Here is a 13032-nt window from a genome sequence, read left to right as displayed (position 1 = left end):
AACCCACCATCTGAAGCAGACAGCTAGAGCAGTTTTGAGTTGGGATTATGTCACCAACAACATGTTAGTTGCTAAAAGTAGAGTATTGCACATTGCAAACAGTAAGCTTGGCTCTGCGTTGGCATTCCTTTTCCTTAGCTCTTTGTCCACCCCTTGTATGAGACAAAATCCTGGTTTAACGAATGCCCTTGGAAGGTGGAGGTGGTGAGGGTCCTTTGCCTCCGTTTCAGCTCAATCCTAGTTCTGGCTGGCTTCCAGAGACCCAAGTCCATACAAGCTTTCCCATTCCCTTTACCTATACTGATTAGATTAGTTTATTGTCATATATACCAGGGTGCAGTGAAATCCCTTGCTCATGTGAAGTTCAGAGTAGATGGTATATGTGGTGGTAATAAATACAGCAGGAGCTTGGGTGCATTGCTTTTCTCCCACAGAACCCTGCAATCAAAATATAACCATGATTGTGTTTTTTTTTTGAAATTGTATAACATTTTAAAAATGTAATAATTCAAGTGTAAGCTTGATGCACATTTCCCACTGGTGGAACACTTTTTCTCTGGGTTTTGAGTTTTTATTTCTCATTTTGTTATGTTTTGCCAACACTCCTTTGCTTGCTCACTCGTGCTCTTTATTGCAATGTTTAGATCTATTATATTTTGTGAAGCACTGTTCTCTCGAGTGTGCTCTCAAGTGATTGTATGTTGTTGATAGGTTCGAAGGGAGGAGAACACTTTGTTGCTACTTCCACATCTGAGAAATGTCGAAAGCTACAGGTTCAAAGTCCAGGTCGCAGTCATCCCACTCAAGGTCCCGCTCTCGGTCCCGTTCCCGATCCTTTACAAGGTCTCGGTCACGGTCTCGGTCACGGTCTCACTCTAGGAAACGGAAGTACAGGTGAGAGAATTTCTACAGAAGATTACATTCTGATTTCAAGATGCTAACGCTCTTGGGTAATATTTGTTGCATAGGTATCAAGAAGCTTTGTGTTACTCTGTGTTAGTAAGATGTTTGGTTTTCATTGATCTAAAATCCGTCCTCGCTGAGAATCTCTAAGCTTCTGCCCATTCTGTTCTCTGGTTTCTTTGTATTTTAAACTAGGCACTGTATTCCCTTCATAAGTTCAGTCGTGTCTCAATGCTGGAGATGTTGCCTTGGATTGTGAAGGCTGTTGTTCAGTTCTCACATTTTAGACATTTGAACGCAAAACCCAGGCTGATCCTCTTGAGGTTTACTAATGGAGTATTAAACTGTCTCATTCCATCTTTCAGATGAGACATTAAACTAAGACCCTGTCCTAGGTTTATTTAAAAGATCCTGTAGCATTGACCAAAGCAGAGCAAGGAGATTCCCAAAAGTTGTCTAACCAGCAACATTGAACTAGATTATCTGACTGTTTATTTCACTGCTGCTTGTGGGAACTTAAGTTTAGAACAATAACGGGGATTGCACAGACACCTGTACATTTCCAGTAGGACTAGACAGTGTAAAGACAGGGAGTATGTTCCAAACATCTAGGGAGTCCATAACCAGGGGTCCCACTCTCAGAACATCAGGTATGCCATTTAGAAACTAGATCCAGAGTGTGGAGAACTTGTTGAATTCAATGTACAGTAATATATTCAAGTAAGAGATAGATATAATCAATGCTAAAGGGATCAAAGTATATGGAGAAAAGGTGGATGCAGGCTACTGAAGTGAATAATCAGCCATGATCATATTGAATGGTGGAGCAGGCCTCAAGGGCCAGATGATCCTATTTTCTGTTTCACAAGTACTTGATTGGCTAGAAAAATAGCGAGTTCTGAGATTATGCAAGGTTCCTTCTTTGCTGGGGAAATGGTTGCTTGGGGGAGCTTGGAGGGAATTAACTGCTAGCCCTGGGCATGATGGCACAATGGATTTCTGTGTTATTATCTGAGCCAAATCCAAATTTTCACTTGGACAAGCAGACTGGGAACCCGAAAGAGTCATTTGAAAAGAAGGCATGTCTCGTCGTGGCATGCCAGCACCAATTTTGCAACAGGAGGGAACTGTACCATTTGCACAGATTCCACGTTTTCCAGTGATTCATCTAAAAATAAGAATGTCTTGAGGATTTTAACCTAATTTTGGCGAACAACGGGAGGGGTAAGTATTTCCTTGGGGATAAAAGATGGTAGTAATGGTTCTAAAATGGATCAATGGCAGAATGTGGGCTAATTAGTCTATAATTACAGAAATACCATCCAAGTTGAAATATGAAAAGTAATTAGACAGAATAATGGGGGAAAAGTTGGAACAGAAGAATAGTTAGGTTTTTTAAATTTGTACATTTGGCAGGACGTGGGTGTTGCTGACGAGGCCAGCATTTCTTCATTTCTAATTGCCCTCGAAGGTAATAGTAAGCCACCTTGAATGCCACAGTCCTTCTGAAGAAGGTACTCTTTGTGGAAAGAGTGCTAAGATTTAGGCCAGGCAACAGTAAAGAAATGAAGAGGAATTTCTGGATCTGGATGGGATGGAGAAGACCCTGCAGCTGGTAGTGTTCTTTTGCACCTGCTGCTCTTATCCTTCTGCATGTCAGAGGTTGTGGATTTTTGGAGATGCTGTCAGAGTATCTCTGACTAATCACTGTACATTTATTTTACATATTAGTCACGTGTACATTGAAACACACAGTGAAATGTGTCTTTTTGCATTAATGTCCAACACGATCTGAGAATGTGCTGGGGGCAGCCCGCAAGTGTCACCACACTTCCAGCGCCAACATAGCATGCCCACAACTTCCTAACCCGTATGTCTTTTTTGGAGCACCTGGAGGAACCCCAGGCCATCACAGGGAGAACGTACAAACTTCTTACAGATTGCAGCAGAATTGAACCCAGATCGCTGGCGCTGTAATAGCGTTACACTAACCGCTACACTACCGTGCTGTATCGTGCCATTTTGTAGCTGGTAGACACTGTAGCCTCCATGCACTGGTGGTGGAGGAAATGAATGTTTACGGTCGTTCATGGGAGGCCAATCATGTTATGGCTCAAATAAGTGTTCTTAGGCCGACAAGTTTTTCATTGCCTTAGAAGGCAGGTAATTGATTTATGGAGGCCCTTACATGTTCCACACAATGCGCCACACATTCCCTTTGTTTCATTGCACTTGGGGCTCAGGGCATCATGCATGATAGCATCTACCTTGCACCAGTGTACTGGGCTCAGGAGTTGGGTGTTGGGGCATGATTGACCTTGCCCAGCGAGGGATAGTGGTTTGTTGGGTAGAAAGAAGTAAGAAATGCCTCAATTTTGAGGACCAATTTGTCAGAAGTTCTACTATCAGGATTCGACAGTTACCAGTCAGATTGGATGACACATTACTTAAAGTGACTGTCAAGTTGAGGCCTGCTTCTGTGCAAGTACATGGCCATGAATTTCCAGCAGATGAAAAATAACAAATTGAATGCAATGCAGGCACAACTTGGAAGTTTTTTATGGCAGTTATAACTGTGACATGGCTACAAAATTGTCGAACTATAATGGTAAAAATATCAGGTTATAACAATGCACAGAAAAGATGGTGTAACTGGCAGAGAAGTAACAGTAGTGATGAATTCATGTTGATAACAGAGAATATAAAGCAGAATAAGCAAGCAGTGGGAGACATGGGTAGAAGCAAGAAAGGGAAAAGGATTAAAGATTCTAGTGAGAGTTGTCTATAAGCTTGCTGGTAGCAGCTTATTAATTATACAAATGTGTAGGAAAGGGAGGGGAGCTATAATGTGGGCAGGAGGACTTTATATAGATAAACAATTTAGCTCATTCCAGAAAGCTAGTAAATACGCTCAGGATTTCCTGCAACAACATATCCTATATCAGACAATAGAACAGAGCACATTGAGTAATGAGCCAGATCTAGTGAAATGGTGTGTGAACATTAATCTAATATCAATGATTATATAATCAAGTTCAGTGTGGTGAAACAAGTAAGATTCTAGATTTGGAAATATCTTTCTTCCACAGGCCTACTAAGGGTAAAACCATAACAGAGCAATAGTAAATAGTCATTTAAAAAAACTTGATTGTTATAAAACAAGTTTCTACCCCCTAAGGGACAAGAACTCTTGTTACTAAGGAAAATGAATAGCCAAGGACGTAACAGACAACATAAGGAAAAGATGTAAAAACAAATGGCAAAGATTTGCACAGATCTTGGCAACTGGGAGATGCACCAAAGCTGATTAAAAACAAACTATAAGAGCTGGTGGAAGGGAGGGTCAAAGTAAACTTACAAAAGACATTAAAATCAATTCAAATGTTTTACTATCAAATTAGAAGCAAAATTGGCCCCTTGTGGTTAAAGGCAAAACTATAAATGAAAATAAGCAAATGGCAGGCAAATTAGATATTTTGCATCTGTATTTACAGTACAAGAGGATAGCGTATTGGTTGACAAAGAAAACTAATATTGAATTAGGCAGACATTTACCAAAGTCAGCAGGAGCTGAATTATTGATGAAGAAAATAGAGCATTAAAAAAATAGCATGTCTATGACCATGTGGTTTTCATTCCATGACTAAAAGTTGGTTAAGACTTTGCAGATGCCCTAATTGTTCACTTCCAAAGTTATCTTAATTGGGATCCATTCCATTAGAATGGAAAATTGTATTTTGTTCCTCTATCTAAAAGAGGGAAAACAGAACTATGTATGGTTAGTTTAACATAATTTCAGGAAGTTATTATGACTGATGCTCTGAAGTTTTTCAGTTTGAGAGAGCCAAAGTGGATTTCTGGTGGGTGAATCATGCTTGACAAACCTGATTGAAGAGGTGACTAAAATAATGAACAGGGGAATGTCTACTTGTTTAAACTTCCAGAAGCACTATAATAAATCCAGAGACTGTTCAGTAAAGTTGAAATTCATGGAAATGTAAGCAATTTATTGACCTGGCTAGCAAATTGACAAGGTAGGAAGAACCAGAGTAGGGATAATGGACGATTGCTCCATTTGGCAAGTTGTGATCTAGCAGTTGCCCATAAAGATCTGTGTTGGGATCGCAGCTGTTGCCATATTTATAAATGATTTGATATGAAAGAAGGCCAAATAGCCACATCTCCCTATGGCACAGATAATCAGCATTATAAGCAATGTCATTACGAAAGATAATTTAGTTTGTGTGAATGGGAAATTGTGAGGCTTATAGGTGTTAACCTGGGTAAATGTGAAGCTATCCATTTTTGGTATGAAAAAAGAGTACTTGGGTAGGTAATGGATAAGCTAATTTTAAGATACCATAGGAAAGTGAGAAAGATCATTAGAAAGTTCAGGGCAAGGGGCAGAGTCTAAAAATTAATGGAAGTGAAAGCAATTTTTTGACCTGGTTAGGAAACTGGCAGAGAGAAGGGATATTGGTCAGTTGCACAAGTTGGCAGGATGTGACCTATAAAGGAAACTGGGTACAGATCAGCCATCCAGAGGTTTGCCAGGGTATAGAATTTTCTTATCCAACACAGTCTGAGCCATAATAATGATTTTTAAAAAGAAATGTACCTGCCAGTAAGAGTTAAACAAATTATCCTGACCCAGATAAATCCGACCAACCAGAATATCCACCCAACACATCCCAAAACTCGACACACTCAGTCAGATCACTTTGGGCTTGGGTCAGGTAGTCAGGCCATACAGCCATGATCTCATTGAATGGTCGAACAAATCTGAGAAGCTAAAAGGTCTGTTGCTGTTCCTTTTGTTCCTAGAATACTGACAATTTAGGTAGAGGTTCAGCTAAGAATTAAAGTGGAAAATAGAGAGCAAATTCCATCTGTTCAGTGCTCTCTGAGGATGTTATAGGGGAATAAAATTGATCCCAGAATCGCCTGGCACCTACCTTGCAAAATGTACTCGGCTGATTGATTTGCAGAAGAATTCTCAAGATTTGAAACTGCAAGATGTGCAGTCGTGCAGAAAGCACAGGCCTAAAATCCAAGCCAGTCAGGCACGTTTAAAACTGTTCTGGGTTGGCAGCATGGGCAGGAGTCCTGAAGATCTACAGTTCCCCCATCCTTCTCCCACCCCCACCCCCTCTTGACCCCATGTTTCGATACATTTTCACTGCAGGGATGGCTGAATGACGAATAGAGAGAGCCAGTGCCTTTTGATTGTGCTCCAGCTATATAGTGCCTGTGCTTGAAAGTTCAGTGGCTTGGTGGATTATGTATAAAGATGAAGCCCCAAAAACCAGCTCTCTGCAGCATGGCTGGAACCAGTCAACAACACTATCTTGAGGTGGTTGAAAGTACCTTGGGTGTGGACCCAGAGAGGCAAGTTGACAAGTTGGAATATTTCCTGTTGTTTATTTGCATATCCTAATTAATTAACCAGGCATCATACAGTTTAAAATTAAACTTGCATGAGAAAAAGTTTCCTATTCCATCATTGTGGAATTTTACATTTTCCTCATTAGTTGTCCTTTCATTTCCGATGGAAATAATCATGATTTTATACAAGCTACATTCCCTCGTCCAAGGTTCCCTGAGAACATCATAGTAGGTCATCATTTTGAACCCCAAGCAGTTCAATATAACTGAGTGTCTTCCTGGTCCACTTCAGTGATTTATGTGGGCCTGGGGTTGTACGGAGGTCAGGCTACTCCACATAAAGACAGCAGGTTTCCTTCTCTATAGGGCATTCCTAAATCACTTGGGGTTTTTGCAGCAATACGAAAGCTTCATGTCACTTTACAGACACCAAGTTTTTATTTCTGTACTTTTAAACTAGGCTTGCTCTTAAAAGAACATGGTGGGTTTCAGCTTGCATTCTGTTGATTACTGCTGCAGGCATCTAGTTCACTCATGTGCAATTCTGCTGCCTGCTATTTTAGGAGGTGTTAATGCATTTATTTTAAACAAGTTTACGCTCTGTAACCATGGCATCAACCTCAATCTTAAGAGGAATTTCAGCTACCATGTCCTCTCCATCACCTGTTACACTTCTTAAAAGGACTGTCTTCTACCAGCTCCGAGTCCTTTTATGTGCAGTTTTAATACTTCCAGACTTTGTTAGCTGAATGAGGCTCTAGCCAAGCTCCCATCCTTCACTTCTTTCCTCACTAAGCTACCCTATCAACCATTCTGCAATATGTGCCCACTAGAAATGGCAGACGCCTTTTCACGTGGTGCCTTTCAAACCAGGAGAGACTTCCTTTCAATCTAAGCTGTCTCCAACCACTGGTATCAGGGATAAAAGAATACAGGTTAGTGCTCAACCACCCTTCATTTGCGTATCTTCTGAGGTCCTGCTTGCCATTTGGCAGGGGCAGTTCCATGATTCCTTGACCTGTACTCTGTGATCTCATCTGAATATTAGTACAAAGTATGAATGTAGGTGATGAGCATTAGCATAGTCTTATCTCTGCGAGGTATTGCACCAAATCCCCATCTTCTATTCTGTGACACCCATGTGTCTTTTTCAGCAGGGCTGTTGGATGGTGATTATGTGAACATGTGGAAAAGGGCAGGAGAAAAATCATTGTCCATCCAGTCTGTCTTGTATTATCACTGTACAGTATCTGCATACCATGATTTTCAAATGTTGTCTTCACCAGTCACATGGTCTGCCATTAGAGCCAAACAGAAATTTACAGTAAAAGCCTGAATTCCAGTTTCAAGGGAAATGTTGAGCTGTATCTCTTGTCTCAAAAAAAAATGCGAGAAGAGAAACAAAGGACTGCAGATGCTGGAATCTAGATGACAAACATGATGATGCTGGAGGAACTCAGCAGGCCAGGCAGCATCCGTGGAGAAAAGCAGGCAGTCAACGTTTTGGGTCAGGACCCTTCTTCAGGACTGAAGATGGGAAAAGGGGAAGCTCAGTATATAGGAGGGAAAAGCATAGCAGTGATAGGTGGACAGATGGGGAGGTGGAGTGGCCACAAGGTGGTGATAGGTAGATGCAGGTAAGAGATAGTGATAGGCAGGTGCGGGGGAGGAGGGGAGAGCAGATCCACCAGAGGATGGGTCAAAGGTAAGGAGAGAGAGGGGAAAAAAGGTAGAGGAAAGGGAAGAAGAGAAGCATGGTGGGGGGATTACCTAAAGTGGGAGAATTCAATGTTCATGCTGTGTTAGGCTGTGGTTTCAAAATGGGAAATGAGGTGCTGTTCCTCCAGTTTGCGCTTGGAATTCTCCTGGCAGCGGAGGAGGCCGAGGACTGACATATCAGTGATAGTGTGGGACAGAGAGTTGAAGTGACTGGTAATGGGGAGATGCAGATCGTGGTTATGGATGGAGTGCAGGAGTTCTGTGAAATGGTCACCTAGTCTGCTTTTGGTCTCACCAATATAGAGGAAGCCACACTTGGAGGACTGAATGCAGTAGATGATTTTGGATCTCTCTCACCTGAAAGGACTGTGTGGGTCCCTGGATGGAGGTGGTGTAGGGGCAGGTGTTGCACCTATGGCAGAGGCAGTGGAAAGTTCCCGGGGTGGGAGCAGGATGGGTGGGGGTGGGGGGTGGAGGACTGAACTAGGGAGTCGTGGAGAGAGCAGTCCCTGCAAAAAGCAGGAAGGGGAAGATGTGCTTGGTGGTGGGGTCCCATTGGAAGTGGCGGAGAATGTGTTGGATATGTAGGCTGGTAGGATGAAATGTGAGGATGGGGGACCCTATCCTTTTGGGTCTGGGAGGGGTGGGGGTGAGCACAGAGGTGTGGGAAATGGCAGAGATGCAGGTGTGAGCTCTGTCAACCACAGTAGGGGGAAGTCCCGGTTAGAAAAGAAGTTGGACATCTCTGATGTCCTGGAGTGGAAAGCCTCATTGTGGGAGCAGAGGCAGCAGAGGCGGAGAAATTGAGAAAACGGGATCGTGTCCTTGCAAGAGACAGGGTGGCAGGAGCTGTAATTAAGGTAGCTGTGGGCATCAGTGGGTTTGTAGACGATGTCAGTGGATAAGGAATCTCCTGAGATGGAGACAAAAAAAAAATGATCTGGAAAAATACATTGAGTGGTTATTATATTGCTCATAATAATTTTCTGACTAAAGCCAGTCAATTCAACACAAACTGGGAATTGGCACTGGACCCCACTTGGTTTGTATCAGGCGATGCCATAAGCTAACGTTTCAGGTTAATGACTTGAAATATTAATTATATTCTCTCCACAGATGCTGCTTGAGCTGAGAGTTTATAGTAATTTCTGTTTTATATTTCAGATTTCCAGGATCTGCGGTTTTACTTGTTGAGTAGTATAATGATTCACTGACTGAGTCACTGGGCAGTGCTTGTTTTTTCATGCATTCTGGGGATCTGAGTTTTTATACCAGATACTACTCAAAAGAAATTCCTGAAGCTGTTTCACAAGGTGTTGTGCAGGCGAGGAAGATTTTGCATAGTGTGACAATTATTACATTGTGGGGAAACATGCAGATTTCCACACAGCAAGCTCCCATCGGAGTGTTTAAATGTTTGATTGAGTTCTTGGGGCAGTTGGGGTACACTGGGTATATGGCTGACTTTATGGTTAGTGCAGTGGCAGTGTCACCAGTCGCCCAATTTGAAAATGCTCTCGTCCTAGTCAAAAGGTATTGGATTGCACTCTGGCTACTTTCTCAGATACAAGATCACATGACATGAGCTACCTCAGGTCTTAGCCAATAGACATCCTTTGCTCAGATCAGTACATAGCTGTTCGTTGAAATAATGCCACATAATTGTTTCCTCCTTGAGTGACCAGACAAAGTTTAGCCTATTGGAAAGGTAGCTCCTAAGACTGCAGCATCCTCCTGTAGGTTGAGTTGGAAAGCGCAGACTTGTGGGTCTGTAAAGAACTGCAGTATGAACAATATTGCTTCTAGACTTTGGCATGTGTGCTAAAGCACAAAAGTCGGGACCTCTCTGGAGGTTAGATTTAAATGTATCATTCTGGCCCTAAATTTAATGGTGAGTCTAGAGGAGTTCTGTAAACTGCTGAGCAAGAATACTCATTGATATCCTCGTGTCTGGCCTGTCAGCTTTACACTATCCAAGGGTGGCGGACCCCATTCCTTCCCAAAGATTGATGTAGCCACAGGGCTGATGCTGGCTGGGAGCGGTGTAATCTGACTCATGAGTTGTGCACTCGTGTCTATGGAGTGGGACTTGATCTCACGATCTTCCGATCTGACTCAGAATTATGTGTGTTAACATCTAGGCCATGATCCATATTGCTGCCCAAGGCTCAGTGCGGTAATAAACAGCAGTTTATTCTGATGCACTTTAAAGGATTCATGGGCCTTGCATTTTGAGGCATCCAGATCCTTTAGAAACAAACTGCGCAAGCACACAAAGCACCAATTTTACAAGCAGTTTGAAACTAACCCAGTCACCAGCTTGATGCTGGGTGTACTGCCTGAATTTGGTGCTTAGGAAACTAAGTGAAACCAGCTTTTCCCTCAGTAAATGAAAACACGAGGGAGCTGATCTACTCTAACTCTTGTTGGCAGAACTGCTGCCAGAAATAAAAAAAAACCTCAGGCCCTGGCTGGCTTGTGTCCCAAACAGCCGGCCTCTTCCTGTGAGAGTTAAGAGTCGAGGTGAACTGTTCACTTGATACTGTTAAAATGGGTTTAGCAGGCAGGCTGTAGCAGTCATTCCTCGCAATGTGGCTGCTCACCGGGGCACACATTCCTCTCAATGAAAAGCTTTGCCGGGTAAGTACTGCAAGTCTTTTAAGTTCTTGGTCTGTTTTATTGATTTAAAAACAGTAATTTATTTAACCGAAGAGATTTTTTTTCTGTTAACTTGGGGGACAGGCTTGCAGAACGGTTAATCCAGCTGTTATCACAGTTCCTATGCTGTGCGCTCTGTGCTAGCTTATGAAATGCACTTACTTTTGTATTTAAGCCGCTAGTGACCTGATGCAGCACAGCACTGGAAGAGCCTTCGGAAGTAAGAATCCCTGACTGTTCATATTTTTAAAAAAAAGTCTCTAATAAAACCAGCAAAAGTCACTGAATTGCTTGGTTAAGGATTTGTTGTTTTGAAAAGTCACGAAGTTTTCTGAGCTTCAGATGCTTGGGAGTTTGCACACCTTTGATATTCTTTGATTCAGTTTATGCTTAAGAGGTCGCAGTGGGAGGGGCAGTGAAGTTGGTGGTGGAAGGAAAAGAAAATATTTTCTGTTAACTGTTTGTGTGCAAACTACCATTTTGGCTGTATCTGTGCTGCCTCTCCACATTGGTCAGGTCGAGTCCTGAGGCATTGTGTTGAGAGTTCAAGGATGTCTGCTGGGTTCCCGATCTGACCTTGGCAACCCTAACTGGACAATAAGGGTGGGGGCACAAATAGGAAAATGCTTTATACCCAAAGGATGTCCCTCCCCCTTAATTAAATTTAATTTCTACTGCTTACTGTTACATGACACCCAGTGGCTGACTGTGTCTCAGAATTATGCTAAATGGGTGGAATCTTCTGCTGTCCCTGAAGGTTTTGCATGTTGGCTGCCACCATCATAACCCTGAGTTCTAAAGGTCCTATAAGAATGTGCTAGGCAAATCTCACCCTATCCTCCAGCTTCTGCTTAATCATATTAGTGCAGGTCAGAGCATCAGCATAGTGGAGGTGCACCAGCATGGAATCAGCATGATACTTGATGGATTTGGGATGTGTTTGGCATCAGTCCCAAAATTCAAATGATGTACGTCAGCTGCTGTATAGTAAGGGGCCTATTGCACAAGTGGCTTTTTCAACTGTTAAGCTCTCAGGCCATCAGTTGTTCATGTTTGCACTATAGAGTTTCTGCCTGTTATGTTCTTTCTTTCCTGAGGGCATTGGGAACATCCCTTGGGCTTCAGTCACCTTAGTGGTACTATTCGTTTGCAGTGAGGGAATCTTGTTTTTTCGCTGCCTGACTTTAGGTTCTTTTTCTGTATGTAGCCTCATAAGATGCATCATAGGTCGCTTTTATTGCCCTTCCCTGAGCACAGTGAGAAGATAGTGTTGAGTATCGACCATATTAGTGAGGTCATCTGTAGACCAGATCAGATAAGGACAGTGGATTTCCTTCCCTAAAGGCCATTAATGAACCAGATGTTTGTTTTTACTATGGTTCAGAGTCGTCGTTGCAGATTTATTTAATTAATTATGAATTCATCAGCTGTCACGCAAATGAACTTGTGTCTCTGGATCATTTGGCCCCTGGGTTACAGATCCACTAAGACAACCATTCTATTATTGTACACATTTGTAAGGGAATTTTTAATATGGAAGTTGGGATTCCTCATTAGTTGATAACGTTGATGATTTTTTTCCTCCCTAATTGGGGCCAGTAAAGCCATTTTTAAAATGAGTTAAAAGCAGTGCCTCAGTTATCAATGTTACGTGGAGCTAACTCGGCAATGATCAAAGATTTGAAACAGAAATCTTATTGGTATGTTTGGTTTGGAGTGTATGATTTAGCCACACATTTGAAGAAACTACTGGTTCATTGGGTAACCCTTTTTAAACTGAAGCGATGCTTCAGTTTGTGGTTTTGAGCAGTAGGTGATGGGTGTGTGAGGCACGTCTGGTTGACTCGTCATTCAGTGACACTGGTCTAACTGGCATCTATCAGTTGGTATTGCTGCTCATCCACTCATCAAGGCCTGTACCACCCAGCATAGTGTAACTATATAGAGGCATCAAAGGGTGAATCCTGCTTTATTCACCCTAGACAACTGTAGAGTCATTCATTTGACTACAGGAATAGGAGTGGCTATACAATTTCTTGGGCCTGTTCCACAATTGAATTAGATTATGACTGGTCTGTATCACATTTCCCTTTTACCTGCCCCCTTCCATTGTGCTCAGTTTCCATTGTCTACACTGGTCTACCTTGTCTGTGCTGAAATTATTCATTGACATCCAGCATCCACAGGACACTGGGAATGTAAATTTCCAGTTTTTCATAACTTGTTGCTTGGTTATGGTGCTGCTGAACCCTATGCTGTAACATGATCCTATACTGTTACCAGGAAGTAGTTTCTCCATGTTGACCTATTCTACTATTATTCTAAAGTGTTTTCTAAAGTCGTGATAATTCAAGGCAAAGATTACGC

General features: G+C 42.3%; 1 protein-coding gene across 7 annotated transcripts in view; it reads left to right on the top strand.

Annotated features, from left to right (window-relative positions):
- thrap3a (thyroid hormone receptor associated protein 3a) overlaps positions 1–13032 on the top strand; it is a 117587-nt gene that overhangs the window by 78014 nt on the left and 26541 nt on the right. For all 7 annotated transcript variants that reach the window (XM_052036579.1, XM_052036581.1, XM_052036585.1 and 4 more), the window contains one exon: positions 712–894. In XM_052036579.1, coding sequence (XP_051892539.1) covers positions 758–894 — 137 coding nt within the window. In that variant the 5' untranslated portion in view covers positions 712–757. The remainder of the gene's footprint in view (positions 1–711; positions 895–13032) is intronic.

The sequence above is a fragment of the Pristis pectinata genome, chromosome 22 (genome assembly GCF_009764475.1).
Source record: "Pristis pectinata isolate sPriPec2 chromosome 22, sPriPec2.1.pri, whole genome shotgun sequence".
Taxonomy (NCBI): domain Eukaryota; kingdom Metazoa; phylum Chordata; class Chondrichthyes; order Rhinopristiformes; family Pristidae; genus Pristis; species Pristis pectinata.
Note: the sequence above shows the minus strand (reverse complement) of the source record. Positions and strands in the feature narration are given on the sequence as shown.